The sequence below is a fragment of the Corythoichthys intestinalis genome, chromosome 3 (assembly GCF_030265065.1).
Source record: "Corythoichthys intestinalis isolate RoL2023-P3 chromosome 3, ASM3026506v1, whole genome shotgun sequence".
Taxonomy (NCBI): Eukaryota; Metazoa; Chordata; class Actinopteri; order Syngnathiformes; family Syngnathidae; genus Corythoichthys; species Corythoichthys intestinalis.
Window position 1 is genome coordinate 18159148 of NC_080397.1, and position 19574 is coordinate 18178721.

Sequence of the window (19574 nt, forward strand, 5' to 3'; positions counted from 1 at the left end):
CAATAGAAAAAACGCCGATTGCCTGAAAACTAAAGCATACAGCAAAAGAAAAAAACTGAAGGCAGATTTCAAATCAGTGACCAAAAATGGTATAAAATCAGTTAAAGAAAAAAAGACCTAATGGAACTGAAAATTAAAACAATTTGCTCCCATGTGTAATCATTTATTGTAAAAACGACTAGTTGCTCAAACGCGTACATATTTGGTGAACATTGTGTGTGATGTAGCTGCTAAGACGGTGCTGCTTTTAGACTCACTGGTGTTGATGAGGAACTGATTCGACACTCCCGGGTGGTCCACATCGTGTATGGCGCTGGCGAAGATGGCGGCCAGGATCTCCAGGTCTGTGAATACTGCCTACCAGCCAGACAGGGGGAAAAGGAGGGGGGGGGGGGCAGAAATCTGATGGTTAAAAATATACTCACAAGCACGAGGCATTGATTGGAGCGAGTTCGGGTTTGATTGAACTTATTGTTCCTTGCTCGTTGATGCGTATTTGCTCGTGTGTGCGTATGTGTGTCTGTGTATGCGCCTCTCCTCGTGTACACAGCGTTACGGAAAAGAATATACTTCTTCACAAGAACACTGAGAAAGTGATGAAAAATTATCATGATTTGAGGAACAATGCACAATGAAAAAAATGCTTCAAATTTAATAAAGATGTATTTTTAAAAATTTAATATAGATGTATTTCTGAAAAAAACAGTGGACCCTCATGATACAAGAACCTCACCTTACGTGTTTTTCACAATACAAGCATCGCCACAAGAGAAAATGAGTCTCATTAAGAAAGCTATTTTTCACTATATGAGCGCAAGAAAAGCCTCTCTCTTGCTTGGTGTGTCCTTGTGCCTCGGCATCCCACCAGGTGGCATGCAAGTTCTCTCTTGTTTTGTCTCCCCAATTGTCTCAGCATCCCGGTAAGGGACATACGAGCATCTCACGTCAACAGAATATCCCATTTGCGCCCCTCTTTCCCTTGATAGAACATTTGTAGTATGGTACTGAAACGATTAATCGATTAACTCGAGTAATTCAATTAGAAAAAAGATTAGAATTCAATTTTGCTGTTTCCTGTATTCATTTAACTAAAGTGGTGTTGTAATAGCCTGGTACTCCAGACTCACCGCTGTTCCAGCTATTGAGTCTGGCCACCATTAAGCGGATAAAATTTCCGGGCGGAGCAAGCCACAGCAAACAGACAGCAGAGTGGACCAATCAGCGACGGGCGGATGTGACATTGAAACACGACGAGGGACTTGCGCACGGAAGTAAACATACGAGGAGAGCAGATTTTATTCAACATGGTTAGCGCGAGACAGACTGTTGTCAATGACTTGTGTTGATGTGTTTTTGGTAATTTAAAACTGATTTTACCGTGGATTGGAACATATTCTCGGCTCTCCTGCTCGCCATCTGTGTTGTTATGGAGACGACTTCCGACGCAGAAGAGTGACGTTGCTCGTTAAGAACACGTCACGCAAATAAATGAATCAGATTTGACGATTGATTTTGTACTTGCGAGAGAGGCGGTTAATGGGCTGGGTCCCAGACTATTCTCTCAGTGTTTGAAAAATACAGGGAGAACAGTCTGGCCGTCCCAGGCAAGTGTTGTAATGGTTTGTTTTGAAAGTACGGTATTGGCCCGAATATAAGACGGTGTTTTTTGCATTGACATAAGACTGAAAAAGTGGGGGTTGTCTTATATTTACGGTCCAGACGTTATACCCATTCACGACGCTAGATGGCGCCAGATATCACTGAAGCGATGTTCTGTCATGACAGATTTCAGCTACTCTCAAGTTTAACCAGTTTGCATTATTTTATTGCAATGTTTTTCCTTATTCAGATTTGTTTCTAGACTACAGTTACAGTTAGACTTCACTTTAATGGCTAATGCAATGCAGTTATTGCAATTTTGTTGTTTAATCACAATAGATTGGTTTATTTACATTTCAAAAAACCAGAAGCCATTCATTTAAGAATGTGATTGCAATTTAGTTTACATATTTAAATGGTCAGATATTAAGATTTGAATGAGGCAAAATAACATGCTTTTTCTCTCAAATATAATGTTTTAATCATTTGTTTCGAAGTACTGTAATTATTTTCTGGATAAAAAATACTTTTGGTTTACAAAAAGTCTTTTTTCAAACTTGAGTCTTAAAAAAAGGGGGTCGTCTTATAATCAGGGCTGTCTTATATTCGGGCCAATACAATACAATACAATTTAGTTTAATTGATTTGGGTGGATACATTGCCCTCTAGTGGCAACAGTGAATATGACATAACTCATTTCACATGGCTGAATCCAGATGCTCCCTGTTGAGACTAACATAAACTAGGTTTTTGTTTGAGCTAATGTTTTTTTAAATGCATTCGTAATTTAGTTTATGGGTATGATTTAGCCGTATTTGGTGGGAATATGTGTTTAAACCGTTTGTTAAAAGCATAGTAAAAAAAAAAAAAAGTTAGCATTTGATAGCATTTAAGCTAGCGGACTTTTGCTATGTAAGTTAGCCAATTTTTCTTTATTATTATTATTTTTTTTATACAGTTTGAAGCTCAGCTCAGGTATTTTAAATTTTTTATGTTCCTTATTCGATTACTCGATTATTCGAACTAACTATTTCATACATTAATCAACTACTAAATTAATCAATAGCTGCAGCCCTAGAATTTTGGATAGTGGTGAGAAAAAGAAAATAATGCTCGAAATTTAAACAAAGCAAATACAGGATAAGAAAACATGAAAAAAATGTATGTTAGCGAACGTTGTAAAGAGTATAAGCGTATTACAATCTAGATTCTTAAGAAGATAAGAATCTAAATAAGATCAAAATAAGAATAAGATCTAATCTTATTCTACAATATGTTCTACAATCTGGAAGTTCTTGTATAAAAATAGCATTGTTTTTATACTTTTAATTTCTTTTTCAGATTATTTAGCCTTAAATTTATACCTTGAAATATTATTTAGGGGTAACATGGAGGAGGGGTTGCGTGTCATGAGAAGTGTTGCACGCATTAACTGGAATTCACATTTCTTATGGAGAGAATACGTTCATGATACGAGCACATTCACTTTACGACCTTGACTGTGCAACGGATTGTGCTCGTATTCTGAGGATCCACTGTAAATACCAACAAAGAGTTACTCTTATGAGTCACAGCATTAGATTAAAAAAAAGGCAAACAATTATGGTGAAAATATCAAAATCTTACAAGAAAATATGTCGATTTATGACAATTATGCTAATTTTCTGGGAAAGATGAGAAATACTTAAAAATGTTCAAATTTAATTAAGCTAATTAAGTCCACATCTACCAATTAAGAGGTGAAGAAAAAGGTCTCAATGTTATGAAAAACATTTTCACATGGAAAAGGGTACTATAAGTGTTTACTTGTAATGTGTTTGTGTGTGTGCAGTTGGAACCTCAAGCGCTGGCGTGGATAGCAGCACGTGGGTAGACTGGGTGACATCAGCAGCGTGGATGTTGTTATGGTAGGCCACGTCGCCATGATAATGGTCTTCTAAGGTCATCAGGTAGGTGATAAAGGTGTCCAGTGGAATTTTAAATGTTTTTAATAAGTCTCGCTCCTGAAACAAAAATCAGAGATCATTTAAAAACCAAACATTGTAAACTGCTTGGTGGCTGATAGTAAAAAGTGATACCTGGAATATTGTATACATCATGACTGTCAGTGGCCGATTTCCAGAGAATTCCGAAATCTTAAACACGTTAAGGCCCCATTTGTTCACATGTTCCAGCTCCTGGTGGCAAATCAAGAGACAAACAGTATTTTACTTTTACAGCGAACCCTACTAGGTCATGAAGCAAATGTTCTGGACGCCCTTGCAATAAATCTGCAACATAGAGGAGGGTGAGAGGCAAGATACCTTGCCTAGCTCATCTTCCGTCTCTGTCTTGACGCCAAAACGGGGGATGTTGGAGTTGGTGAGGCTGGACGAGTGCTGAAGCTTCTTTACACCACTGATCTGAGACATGGGCTTGTTCTTCTTCTCCTTATCCTTCTGAGACTGAGGAGATGGCATCTCCACCTCATGCTGCTTGTCTGAAAAGGAAAGGACAACAGAAAAACACCAAAACTGCTTAAAGAAAATTAAGAAAGAACTTGAAGATAAAATAGAACACAAGATTACAAACATTAGAACAACATTCTAATAGAAAAAAAGTTGCACAGAAATGTTACTTCAAGACAGTTTCTCAATTATTATCTGTTAGACACCCCTCACCAGGAAGAAAAAAAACATTAGTTTCAATATTAAGAAATAATTTTATTCATGGAAAAAGATTTGTGTTATTACACAAGAAAAATGTCTCAAAATGTTACTTGTCTGTAAGTAGAATGCATGCTTAGGTGAGTTGAAGAAAAAAACTTTCTTTAAAACACCACATTTCAAACACTGATGTTCTAATCCTGACATATCTAAAACATAATACTGAAAACATGGCTCACCTAGGAAGGTGCTGGAGATGAACTCAGACACCTGATTCCCAGAGCGACTCATCTCTGAGAGGTGAGTCAGCTCCCTGTTCAACATCCTCTTGAACTGAAAAGAACACAACCCATACCTTATAGGATCACATCAGGACACAAACAAAGAAGAATTTGAACAAAACATGCAGTAAAGACATGAACTAAAGCACTGGGGCATTCATTCATCCAGTTGTTTATCAGGCTTGTTTTTCAACCCCAAAGAGTCATCCAACCATATTTTTTTAACCACTGCTAGTGCTGTCATTTCAACAGCAGAGGACCTTCTCCAAAGTGTTTCAACCAAATTCAAGAATTCAGTTCTCCCAAGTGTATTAAATTCATGTATTTATTGTTTAGGAACAACCCAATAATGACTGATTGATTGATCGCGTGTGCATTACATTCACACTTAACGATGTATAAATATAACAGAGAGTCAGTTTTCCCCTATTATTTTGCATAAATTACATTTCTTAACTGAGCATTAACACCAATAAATATAAAAAAAAGTTTTTTTGTTTTTTTTAATTGGTTTACTTGCTTGTGTACCGAACGTTTAGTTCTGCATTTCCTGCGTCAGAGGGAGTTTTTGTCCCTCGTTAATGTCACTCGGTCGAGTGGCGGGAGCTCACTTATCATCGGCGGTTTTGTGATTTGATGGATGGAGGGTGCTTGAAATCAGTGGATTTTACAGAGTGCTTGATATTAATAAAGAAAATTGCATAACAATCAGTTTGTTTTTTTAAACTCATTTTTAAGCCTCTTCTTTCAGGCTAAAGATATGAAAGACATAATGTTTGCACATTGACGAAAGATCATGAATCGGTATTGATCACTTTAAATAGACCATTATGGCACTGCTAAGAGCGCTTACTGCACTATTGTATACGGTATTGACCTCCTACTGAATAACACCCACGATTCCTTTTGTTTCTTTTTTAATGTAGAATATTTTTATGACTAATAATAGGAAAAACTGAATGCTGAAATACTGATGAGTGATTCAAAGAAATACATATACTGAATGAATGAATAATAACTACCGTACTTTCTTTTTCCTCATTCAAACCTGAAAAGCTGCATGACGCACAGACATGGAGCTACCCACAGAACCTCTAACCTTCTTATTATAACACTATATTTTCCCCACAAAGATTATCATCTATCTTAACAAATACATTTGCCCTTTCTCTCTCTGCATTCATATACTGTAAATTTTAATATATATACGTATATACTGTATAAATGAATACATTCAAATACCATGTGTGTATCCATATATGTGTATATACAGTACATACATACATACATACATACATACATACATACATACATACATACATACATACATACATACATACATACTTCACACTTATACTGCACATATCAAGGATTATCAGTTTTTTTTTTTTTTTTTTTTTTTTTTTAACAATGTAAAGTTAACAAGTTTTTCCTTTTGATTTCTTTTTTTTTTCTCAATCAAAACTTGATAATGCATGGCCAATGATGTACACATACTGTATCTCAAATTTTCAATATATAGCTCAAATAAGGGGACAAATATTACAATTAGATGTACTGAAGACAAGTACAGTATATTATACTGATTGTGATGGTGAGAATTGAATGTGGAAAACAAAATAGAACCATTTGTGCAAGCGTTTTAATTAATGTACAATAAAAGTTAAAAAATATATATTTTATATTTTTATTTTTTTAACTCCAAATATGTTATTATAATTTCAACCTGTCTGACATCTTACCTTAATGTATCCCCAGGACACAGAGAACAAATAATTTGCATCGGGCATTTTGGAAAAATGAACAAAGGCGAAATCCACAAATGAGGAAGTGTAATTTGTCAAGTTCAGAAGGTTAAAGCTGAAGTTCAGAGAGCGTCCTCATTGCACTTCACATCTTGCTAGCATCCGCCGAGTGACATCAGGTGGAATGTAGCTCGCCCAAACATCAGATGGGACCATAAGGTGACAACTGCACATCCTTAGGGAGCAGAGGGGATGCAGATATTGAACCAACCAAAGGATCGGTCTCCGCAGGGTAAACAGGGGGACGTGACGGAATATTTCTGTCACAGCCTGGCTGTCTTTCTGCCTTCCTACTAGGCTCGGCTGGATGTGAGTGACAAGTCTCCCCCGCGAAGCGCGCAGGCTGCTCCTGACGGGACGGCAGCCAATGGGCATGTGAGGCATGAGCTAATCCATGCTTCTGATTGGCTCTGGCAGGTGCAGATTTGAGATCACCCACTATGCGATTGGCCCCAAATTGTGGAAAATATACAGTCCGGAACCGTCATGCTGAGGCATTCTTTATACTATATTAAAATGTGTGTGATCACATGAGCTAGTATGTACAGTACAGTGACTAAAGTTATCCAATATTAAAGGGAGATGAGCTCACTCATGTATCTCTGAGTCACTAGGATACTGTCAGCATTCCAGTATATAGACAAAGACTATTCAAAGGAGGGAATTTTAACTCCTTAAGCAGAAGTACAAAAAATTAAAGAAAAAAATGTAAATAATTCACCACCGCAGATTGCTATACAGTATATGTTAAATATTCATGTTGACTGGGAAATATTTGGCAATGAATAAGTTTAAAGAAAGTGCTATATAGAGTTGGGCATCGAGCTCGATGGGAACCGGGACTAACACTTCTCTTTTCCCAGAACCGTTCGAATTTTTTTTATTTCGATGCCCTGACCACCGACCGTAAAAAATAGCTGCCGAACACCATGAAGAAGCTACATGAAGTGTGTGTTTGTGCATTGCAACTTGATTTCAACCATGGACACTGCGGCAGCGCTCGAAAGTTTGGCTCAACCTCACAACACAAAATGACCAGTCAGCTCAATACAACATTTGCAACACCGCTATATCATGCAAAGTTGGCTGCATGACCAATATGGTTAAACACCTCCGGCTTCATGGAATACAAGTGCCGAGTAGCATAGCTGAGTGCTGCGCCGGTCCTCCAACCAGTCAGAACCAGGTAAGCAATACAGTAAACGATGTCTGTCTTCTGTTGCCTCCGCGACCCGACCTCGGATTAAACGGTAGATGATGGAGTGATGGATGGATGGATGGATGGATAAGATATTACGAGAATAAGTCGTATTATTAAGTCAGGCTAATGTAGCTACATAAGTAGCTACATACTTTAAGTAGCGCGTTGCCACCTACGTTAAAATCAACAGTATTAAAAGCATCTTTTGTTTTAGAATCGGTTTTATGGATAAGGAAACCCTTATTATTTTGCCTCATCTATATCAAATTATAATCAATAGAAGAATTTATACGAATGCTTCGTCGTAGCTCCCAGCCAAGGTACATGTATATAAAGTGCGTAGCGGCTCACAGCTACCTAACCCCTACACAATATTTGTGACTTTTGCTCACTTTCTCATATTTTCAAACATTTTTATATATTTACATATTTTCATTCAAGCTTCATCTACACCCAGTGAACGTGTGTTCTCCACTGCAGGAGACACTATCTGTCCAGAACGCTCACGCTTACTACCTGAGAAGGCAGATATGATAATTTTCCTCAACCAAAACTCTTTCTGATTTTATACTGTACCCGCTGCGAATCTGGACTGGGTTTCTCAAGTTATTTTTTTGATATTCTGCATTAGCGGTAGCTCAATAACATGCAAAAATGCCTGCAGCATACAAAACATAGGCAAAAGAATTAGAGATGTCCCGATCCGATATTTGGATCGGATCGGACGCCGATATGGGCAATAAATGCGGATCGGTATCGGATCGGCCGACACGGAAAAATTCCGATCCAGACTTCCGATCCAGTTTTTTTTAAAAATCCGGTCCAGGTTTTCCAGAGCACCGATATACATAATCCATTCCAGTTTTTGCTTTGGTTTCCCTAAAGTCCGGTCCGCATTTTACCTTCACCACACTACATTACCGTCTCCCAATTTACCGAGAGACTTTATTTGTAAAAATGTCAGCTGTGTGGGATCATTTCACCTTAAAGGACGACAAAGACGAAGAGGCAGAGTGCAACATATGCCACAATAAAGTCAAGCGTGGTGGTAAAGCTGTAAGTTTTAATAAAACCAACCTAATCAAGCATTTAGCGACATACACATGCATTAAAAACTAGGTGCGTTAGTAAACAGCCGCCATCTTAAAGCAGGAGACTTCCCTTGTAGGCTGTTGTAGTGAACCTTCCAAGCGAACCTTATTAACTTTTTATCTAAAATACTCCTAAATCGGCAAAATCTTGACTTGAATCTAAGCCTGTCGCAATATGCAATAATTCCATTTATCACACGGTAAATAAAAATGAAGGCGATCATTTTTCCGCTGGGATTTATCGCCTCGCGTGCACCTGCGTGCGCGCGTGCGGCTGACGTGCAGTTAAAAGTTCGGCTTCCTTGTTACCAACTACGCAAAATGCATTTTAATTCTGTTTTTAGTTTAGTGCAGTTTAAGTTTAGTGCAGGTGGAGAAAAAAAAAAGAAAAGGTGACGCATACCATTGAAATGAAGATGTGAATGATAGCTAAATATAAGCATGGTGTGTGCATCCATGAACTGGGTCGTAGAATGCCGATCTCGGCCGGCGGTCCCCCTCCGTTCACCAGTCTTTATAAGTTAAGGTGACAGTTCTTATTGTGGTAACATCGTCAAAGAAATCGCCAGCTTCGTCAGGTTTCTAATCATTTATTCCATCAACTCGTCGAGTGTCCACTGCTGTTGACGCCAGGATCGAAACAGAAAGTAAAAAGCGCTCTCCTCCTGCTCACCGTCAGCCCCGCGGTGTGTTCAGGTGCAGCAAAAAAAGTCAGCCACATTAGAACCCGATTCGTTACATTATTACAGGTACTGTACTGTATTATTATTACCGTATTTTTATTGCTATTATTATATAATTGTTATTCTGATTTTTATTCATATTTTATTTGTTTTGCTCGTTGTAATTCCTATTTGCAATAGTAACACCAGTATTTATTAAGGATGTAGTGTGGGTTTTTGGGCTGTGCAACGAATTATTGGAATTATAATGTATTCTTATGGGAAAATCCTGCTTGACATACGGCCATTTCGACTTACAAACAAGCTCCTGGAACGAATTAACTTTGTATGTTGAGGTACCACTGTATTACACATGGAACGCCATAGCAGAAGCTATGAGGGGAAACGTTTTCATATGCCTAGATGCTTAAATTATTAAGTGGAATTGTATGTTTCTTAAAAAACACATTTTATTTCTTCTGTTTCTGTGCAGTATTAATATTGTTGTCTTTTACTTAAAAGAGGCATGGTCTATTGCTTTTAGTTGTGATTTCCTGAAAAGTATGTTTGAATTTAAGAGTAAACATTTATTGCGTTTAAATGGGTGTACATGATCTATTAATATATACTGTATTCTCACAGTGTTATCGTAATTTTTTTTTTAATTTAAATTGGGGGGGGTGCAATAATATTGCATATCGCAATATTAAATAAATTATCGCACACTAAAATTTGTTATCGCGACAGGCTTACTTGAATCTATCTTCAAAACAGTTTTAAAACTTTCACATGTCAATAGTAGACAGAAGGGAAATTATGGAATAATGGGAGCAATTTTAACAACTTAAACAGTTGATTCGCAAAATTAAATTAATTGAATGTAGTTCAAAGCTGCTGATACAGAATGAGGGGTTGAGTATTTTATTTACTGTTTTAAAATGTTAACTTGATACTGAAATAGTCGTTTATTTAAACCTGAGAGGCTTTTTATACAATTTTTCGTAACTAATGCACGAAACATTAAAAGCATCTAACAGCTTGGGGGCTGTATGGGATTTTCCACTGACAGTTTACAATATTATTTGCACGTTTTACTGACTGACTATGCCATTTCTGTTTGTCATTTATAATGTTTTGTGTTTGTCACTGAATAAACAGGTCAGTTTCTTGTTACCAACCATTGTGTGTTATTCAAACTCACCTAATTCAGCTGGCTAGTTGTTATCAAGAGTGATAAAACCCTTTTCAACATGAGTTTGACAACTAAGTAAGGAGGCTAAATAACTTTAAACTTTAATACATGTTCAGATAGGCCGATATCGATATCGGCCAGTATCGGTATCGGATCGGAAGTGCAAAACAATATCGGTATCGGATCGGAAGTGCAAAAACCTGGATCGGGACATCCCTAAAAAGGATATGTGTAAATGTTTTGTCTGTGAGCTTTTGAAAAATAAACATCTTTGTGAAAGTGCACTCTTGTGGAAAGAAACTTCATCATATTCAAGTTCAATTCAATTCAATTGAAAGTTCATATAACTAAAAATAATAATAGAGAAGTTAAGAAATTAATATAAACTATGCAATTTTTTTTACCCTGCCTATTAAGAGAATCGGAATCGAGAATATTTTGGAACCGGAATACATATACATATACTGATAACTTGCAAGCTGTGTTCAATACAGAGAATCTATGAAACGTGTACTCACAATGTTCAAAATTGAGTTAATCAGACTTTGCGACTCAGAACCTTAAGAGTAGTGGGATACTCTATGTTTCTTATATACATAACACAACACTAATTTAACCTATAGTGATGAAGTACTGCCTCGAGGATTGAAAAACACAAGAATTTAAAACATGCGGCAGCTATTTTCATAATACTCTCACCAAATAACAAAAGGCCTAGGATAACGAAAGCAATGGTTCCCGTTGGTGACGGGGTGTGCAGTGGCTCATTTTGCATGACGGAGGACTGCACTTTCAAAACTGAATGAGTTAACTGCTTAAATGTTAAAGTACTGACAGCTATTTGTATATTTATGGTGAGCATCTGAAAGTAAAGTATTTTGAAACAATGACGATCAATTACAGCTACATATAAGCAAATGAGGCCACAAGCAACATGCACACACACATGCAAACACACACCTCTCCCTGTTATAGTATATAACGCACACTGTAAGTACAAGTATGATTAGTTGGTACAGGAGGTGTGAGGACAGTGTATTGGGTACAAATTGCCAAGCGTCACACCAGTCTGAGCCAGGTCCCAAAAGTAATTTGCTCTTTGGTCAAAAATATCAGCTCCTTTTGAAGCGACACTGGCATACACAAGGCACTGGACCAAAGTGAGGTACTTTATATAGCCACTTTAATTCTGTGGACAGGATCAAGCATGAACTTTGGATAGAGGATGGGATGCCTCGCTAATAACTGTGAACACCTTTGACCCACAAGCAGGATTTTTTCATTCCCTTTAACCATCAGCCCATTTCTTTGGATTTATGAATGAAACATGTTGACATTGAGCTCACATGACAGCGGAGCTATGAATATTTGGGCCTGCACAAGATCAGTGGTTTTGTGCAGAAACTCAGATTCCCCCCACCGCCCATGGTCACTCGAACAGGGCGTGTTAGCATGAATACACTTTTGCCGCACCAGTATGCCTTTATTGGCGCACACTGGTCTCCCAGTATTAATCGTTAAACTTGCAGCCCAGGCTGAAATGTGCTGTGCCAACTCATTCATTGTGTAGGTGAGAGGCTGTTCTCGGCAGCGTGAGCGTCAAAGTGGGAATGAATTTGAGTGGACTCACTCAATGAAGCATTTAATAAAGGCAATCATATTTCTACATTATTTTTGTTTCAAAATAATTCGCATTATGAAGGCGACACAGTGGGACAGTGGTTGACACGTCCATCGCACAGTTCTGGGATCGTGGGTGCAATTCTGGCTGCCGCCTTCCTGTGTGAAGTTTGCATGTTCTTCTCATGTCTGTGTGGGTTATCTCCGGGTTCCTGCCACATTCCCCAAAAATGTACATGGTATGCTGATTGAACACTCCAAATTGTCTGTAGGTGCAGGGCCGGCCCAGCCTATACGCAGACTATGCAGCTGCTTAGGGCCCCTGACCACTAGGGGGCCCCCAATTTGGCAATTGTTTAATTTATATTCTATTTTGTTTACTACAGTTTGCTTTATTTGACTTTTGTGAGTTTTGCTACTTGATTACAAGCTTAAAAAAATAAAAGTTATTCCTTAACTTCTTTGAAGTTTGAAGTATGCAGTGCAACAAAATCTGATTAATATACAAAATAAGGATGTATGGGTTGGATTGCACGTATGGGTTTCACAATACACTGTGACGGAATGGTGGGCCAAAAATATGGGCCCCTTTGCATTATTTTACTTAGGGCCCCCAAATGGCCCTGTGTAGGTGTGAGTGTGTGCGTGAATGGTTGTGTGTCTATATGTTCCTTGCGACTGGCTGGCAACCTGTTCAGGATGTACCCCGCCTTCTGCCTACATTTTGTGATGGTGCACCTTAAGAAAAAAGTTAGGTGCAACCAGTGTAGCCAATGCAAAAAGTAAGTGCGGCGCCTTGGCAATATATTGTATATCGTAATGTTATTTTTTTCTCATATCATTCAGGTCTATCCTAAACAGAGCTATTATACAAATTATCTGATGAAAATTCTTCTAGTTTTAATATCGCAATATAATATCGCAATATATCGCCCCCCCCCCCCCCCCCAAATATCGCAATGATAGTTTTTCGAATATCGTTCAGGTCTACCTCATATTTATTATTACACCAAAAATGTAGGGACCAATTTACAATGTCTCCAAATGAAAACATCTGAGTGTCTCCTCTACATTTATTTAGAAGCCGCAGCCCACTTTCCTATGTCCTAGATGCCGCCCAATCAAATTTACTTTGTTTTTGTTTTCAATAATTGTTAAAATACCGAATATTTGATTAGATTTTTAAATCCCGCCGATGAGTGACTACTGCGTAATGGCTATAGCGGAGGGCATAGATATCACATTCCTGCATATAAGACTAGATGTCTATAAGCGACGTAAATAACAGCTTTTTCAAAAATGTTTGAAAATGGAAAAAGATGGGGGAGGGAAATATTTTTCTTTTAATATGGTTTCTATAGGAGCATTGTAATGATGTTAAACTATAGGCGGCATCGTACAAAAAAGTAGTCATGTGGTGCATCATTCTCTATAGTATGCTTTGCAGGGGAAATAAAAAAAAAAATAATCATGAAGGCTCATTATGTATTTATGTATCATTTTGATAGTAGGCTAATATATCTAATATACGTAGATACAGACAGCATGTGTTGCCTTCATTATAAGGTTTATATAGAGCTTTTAATTTTTTTGTGGCTCCAGCCATACTTGTTTTTTTTGGTCCAATATGGCTGTTTCAACATTTTGGGCTGCCGACCCCTGGCCAATTCGAAGAGGAGGCCCTGCCTGCCCCAGGAGTCCCGCATTATAGAAAAGTGTGGGAGCCACCTACCGCCCTATTACATTAAAATTCTCTTAACTCACTGAATTCTTGACGGCTTTACAAACGGTTGCAAACTGAAATAACGTGACTATGATTTAGGCTGGATGTTGAAAAATATTTTATAATTACTTTTAAGGATGGCGTTTACAGCTTATCAAACTTTTATGAATAACCAAGCTGTTTGAAAATCAGTCGGAAATTGAGCTATTAATAGCTATTTCAAAGAACACGCTATGTAATATTTATCAAATTATATTTCATGATAACCTTTATAATTTTTGTATATTTACAAAAGAAATCCATTAGAAATATTAGTCATTAAAGCTTTATTAAAATTTCCCCAGCTGCTCACAAAACAATTCCAGAGGAGACACTGTATCACTATCTAAAACAATTTCAGCAATCCTTTAAAAATATTTTTAACATATATAGATTTAATTCCAGCCATCCTGTCACATGCACGTGAGGTACTGTTCACTACTTCCCAATTAATACTAGACCGATGCTAATGGCCTGAAAACTGCAGGGGGAGTAAGGTGTGGAAGAATGTTGAGCACTGAGACAAAAAAAGGAGAAGCACAGCACAAAGAAGAATACATACACTAAATGAAAACACTCAAAAGGAGCTGTTTTAAGGCACAATCCACGCCCAAATGGACACACAAAGACTAACACACACCAGCTCCATTCTGACGTCACTTACTACGTCACGTCCTTTGGAGTAATATATTCACCACATGAATACTAAAATACAGTAATTACACTACATAAAACCAGTTGATTTCTTTACATTGTCTAGTTTTATTCTGTTGCCATAACAGTATTTTTTTTCCTGCATTAATAATATATTCTGAACAAAATGTGATTTTTTTTTTTGGTGAAGGCTGAAATAGATCGTCATTTGAAATAATTCCAATAGGGAAGATTGATTAAAAACTAACAACTAAGTTAGGAAAACAATCAATGAATCAATTAGAAACTTAAGTCAAGGTCACACTCTGTTACAGTAGCCTGGTTTACATGAAGACTTTTTCTTCCTCAGAATAAAATCATTTCGACTGAACATATCATTCTCAAATGATCGACAAACATTTGTCAGTTGTCCATAACAGTTGTTATGGAAGTTCTTGAGAGCCTTCTCCTCATTTGCATATGCTTGCCCACTTGCAGTGCAATATTTTCAAAATAAAATCACCCTTAAGTGTTCAAGGATAAACACTATTATTATAAGCAAATATTATTAATTAAATAACTTTTTTTTTTTCAAATTTGAAGCAGGACTCAATCCATACATTAGTGTATGTGTATCAATATGCAGTGGAAATTTTCACATTGAATGACCTCAAATGCATGGGTGGAGTCAGCTTTCCTGTATGCAACGAACTACGAATCGCTGTGTCTATATATGTGAATGCATCAGCTACGTTGTGATAGCATGGCTGCTCGAAAGCCTGTAGCTGTTGCCATGGCAACCAGATGTAGTAAAGCCATGGAGGCTAGGTGGTGATGATGGCGGTGGGACAAGAAAACATAAACACAATATGTATTTCAGCGTTTATTAGAGCTCATGCATGTGAATACTAGTTGACATCAGCAGTTTTTGTGCCTTTGTTTCTCCATTTCCATAAACCACCTACTACCCCCTCTCCTTTCTTGGTGACATCACAAGGTGTGACATCACTGCAGCTGCTTAGCATTCAGAGTGTGCGGCACACGCACACACATGCTCGCAAACACCCCTACGCATGCATACAGTCACTAAAACTAACACATACACACACCCCAGAGGTGACTGAGCATGCCTCTTGGCTGCACAATGATATTTTCACAGGCACGGTAGAGCCGACGTGCTAACAATACTAATAGATGAGCAGCTTTCATTAGTGACATATCTGCCGAGAGGACACACAGTCTGCATGTAACTGTAGACGTACAGTACAATTTGAATTTTAAGTTGGCCATAACATAAGGCTGTCAAAGGTGCTGCTTATGCGAATACTGAAAAGCAGTCACACATTTTATCCTGCTAAATAAATACGTAAAAATATTATTTTAGCTAAAATATGTTTTGTGTAAAGCTTACAAAATGCCACAATGCTCCTGAAAGGAACTGTTGTTATGAAAGTGTGTGATGATAAATAGACACAGAAAAACTAAAGCAAGTTTTGGGAATACATACTGCAAGTTTTGCCTGGGTTGTTAATGGAAGCTATGGAGAGTCTTTGCCACATTACACATGTGCTTCCTTTTATTTTTTTTCTCATAATTATTTGTTACCCATATTATTATTAAGAGATCATTTTGTAAGGCATAGACTTCATGATGATATTGATGGGACACGGGGCGCAGGGCTGATTAATAGGGGGCCTGCATTGTTGGCGTGGCCGTCAAAGCTGACCGAGTGGAATCACAGACAGAGCTTTTTTCGTTAAAAATTATTTTGAATAAATGCGTAAAACACTGAATTATTTATAGATATGTACGTAAAACAGTCTTGACTCTTGGTTAAAAGGTTAAAAGCAAAAAAACGTGCAGGTAGCATTTATTTACGTAAATATTGCGAACTATGAGGCTAGTCTTTAAGGAAATTAGCGGCCGCCATATGTAAACAGAGCTTTTCCAGTGAAAATGATTTTGAATAAATGCTTATATCCCTGAATAATTTATAGATATGGAAGTAAAACAGTCTCGATACTTGGTTAAAAGCAAAAAAAAAGATGTGCAGTTAGCATTTATTTTACGTAAATATGTCAAAGTACAATGCTAGTCTGTGAGTCAATGTGGCGGCCACCAAATGTAAACAGAGCTTTGCCGGTGGAAATTCTTGTGAATAAAAGCTTAAATCCCTGAATTATGTACAGATATGGATGTATATCAGTCTTGATTCTTGGTTAAAAGCAAAGAAACGTGCAGTTAGGATTTATTTTACATAAATATGTCAAAGTACGATGCTAGTCTGTCAGTCGATGTGGCGGCCACCATATGTAAAGAGAGTTTTTCCTGTGAAAATTCTTGTGAATAAATGCTTAAATCCCTGAATTCTTTATAGATATCGACGTAAAACAGTCTCGATTCTTGGTTAAAAGCAAAAAAAAAAAAAAACAAAAAAAAACGTGCAGGTAGCATTTATCTTAAGTAAATATTGCGAACTATGAGGCTAGTCAGTAAGGAAATTAGCGGCCGCCATATGTAAACAAAGAGCTTTTTCCATTGAAAATTCTTGTGAATAAATGCTTAAATCCTGGAATTCCTCATAAATATGGACATAAAAGAGTCTCGATTCTTGGTTAAAAGCAAAAAACTGCAGGTAGCACTTATTTTACGTAAATATTGCTACGAGGCTAGTCAGTAAGGAAATTAGTGGCCGCCATATGTAAACAAAGAGCTTTTTCCATTGTAAATTCTTGTTAAAAAAAGCTTAAATCCCTGAATTCTTTATAGACATGGACGTAAAAGAGTCTGGATTCTTGGTTAAAAGCAAAAAAATGTCCAGGTAGCATTTATTTTACGTAAATATTGCAAAGTACAATGCCAATGCTATAGCGGCTAATTTCTCCCATTGATTTTTTTCACAACGTTTCAAAATGCATGCATGATACGAAAAATATAATAATTGCCTTGAATCCTCGAACAAATCACTCCTGAGACAATCCTTCCTGTTTGTATGCGGGACAGCTTTTGTACTTTTTCAACATAAATCCGGCGTTGGATCGCTGCACGTGTCGCTGTGACCGACTGCGAATATCTGAAGTGGATTGTGGGATGGTCGAATCTGACCCGTCAATATCATTATGAAGTCTATGTGTAAGGTTAGCTTTTAAACAACAACTAAAAAAAGAAGAAAAAAAGCTTGCCAAGTAGCCTACAAGCATTATGACCAACACTTTAATGAAGTAACGTATTGCACTAAAGTATGACACAACATCAAAGTTGTCTCATTATGGGGAGCCTGCGTGTCTACCTGTCAACTGTGGCCTAAGACAGACTGCATCCTGAACTAAGGCACATACTATTATGGTATAGGCAGACAACGATTAACTCGCACATTTACACATGGAGGTAATTAACCGACAGGGCATGTTTTGGAATGCGTGAGAAACCCACAGAACCCAGAGAAAACCTACGAAGGCATGTAGGGGAACATGCAAACTCAACACATGAAGTCTAGCTTGGATTTGAATCCAGAACGCTGAAATGTGAGACAGACGCGCTAACAACAACTCTTCCAAGCTGATTTTCTTTAACATACTTAAGAATTACAAATATACGTATAGGACATTGTAGATAAATATTTCCATGTATTCACTTGAACATATCTGTTATTTTCACATGGTTGCACATGATCTTCTTGTAGCTGTGTGTTTATGTACAGTACTGCTTGCGGACAAGGACTTTTGCTTCCATTGTTTTGTTTAGCTATGGGCGGCACTAGGCTGCCTGGTTTTTTTCCACTGTTCGTGGAGAGGGCAGGTATAAACTGTATGAATTCTAAGGTCGAGGCAGAATTTGTCGCGGCCGGCCGGCTTTAAATGACTCTTTCCTTAATAAATGTATCTACAGTGGGCAGAACAAGTATTTGATACACTGCCAATGGGAAAACCCATTGGCAGTGTATCAAATAATTGTTCTCCCCACTGTATATCTAAGGTGATTATTGCTTTCTTTTTGTTCCTGAATTGTGTGTCGTCATCTCCTGTTTGTTAAGACAATAAAAGTACCTGTAAAAAGAAAATATTGACTTTTTCCTTCAACATTCAGGCTACTACTCTTTACTTTCCAAAATCTCAGTATTTTCCCGCAATTCCAAATATTAGCTTATATTAAAAATAATATTAATATTAGCATGTCCAAATTAGGGCAGATTTTCTAGATTCAAATCCAGGTTCCACATATTTGGACATATTTACAATATTACAATGGATTGGAGCTCGCTTCAGCTCCTGAAAATTTGATCATGGTCACTGAAACATCAGATTATCACTGTATTTCGGACCAACCATCTTTCCCTCGAATCGGACCGGTTTCATAGTGAGTGCTGTTAAAAGTCATCTCCACGTTGTGATGCTGACATTGCTGTGGTGATGGTGTGTAGATGTAATGGGTGTGCAGTATGCACCCGACAAAGCTTTTATATTGGTTGAAAAGATCAAATTTAGCCTCATCTGACCAGAGAACTTTCCTTATGTCTCTCACAAATTCAAAATATAACCTCTTATTTTGGGTCGACAGTTAACGTCTTTCTTTCGGCAATTCTTACATAAAGCCAAGCTCTTTGAAGCACAAAGCTTATTGTAGTCCTATAGATAGACATCATAGATGACCCAGCTTCTGCTTTGGAACTTTGCAGCACCTCCAATGTTCCCTAGTTTTTAGTGGTGCCTTGTTAATTATTGTAATCTGTGCCTGGTTTGCAAGATATGGTGGGCACCGTATCTTCAGAAATTCTTTAAAATTAACACTGACTTCCACATCTCAACAACTTTGTCCCTGACTTGTTTAGGGAGTTGCTTGGTCTTTGTGGTTCATTAAGCAGTGCCTCTTGCTTTGGTGCTGTATCCTTTCAAAAAAGTTGTTTATGTACTGAAAGATCAAGTAGAATGCACACAGGTAGACTAATTTCATTAAGCAACTTTTGAAGGGAGTAACATCAGAGCTTATACTCATTCCACTTCAAAACCTAGACTATATTTTCAACAAAAGAGGAAAACATCTTTAACATGAGAAATTATACCTACATGAGAAAATCAAGTCCACC

At 37.5% G+C, this 19574-nt stretch overlaps 1 protein-coding gene across 10 annotated transcripts in view; it reads right to left on the reverse strand.

Annotated features, from left to right (window-relative positions):
* pde4d (phosphodiesterase 4D, cAMP-specific) overlaps positions 1–19574 on the reverse strand; it is a 465837-nt gene that overhangs the window by 16635 nt on the left and 429628 nt on the right. For all 10 annotated transcript variants that reach the window (XM_057830864.1, XM_057830868.1, XM_057830867.1 and 7 more), the window contains 5 exons: positions 4484–4577; positions 3903–4078; positions 3678–3776; positions 3438–3602; positions 258–357 (listed from right to left, as the gene is read on the reverse strand). In XM_057830864.1, coding sequence (XP_057686847.1) covers positions 258–357; positions 3438–3602; positions 3678–3776; positions 3903–4078; positions 4484–4577 — 634 coding nt within the window. The remainder of the gene's footprint in view (positions 1–257; positions 358–3437; positions 3603–3677; positions 3777–3902; positions 4079–4483; positions 4578–19574) is intronic.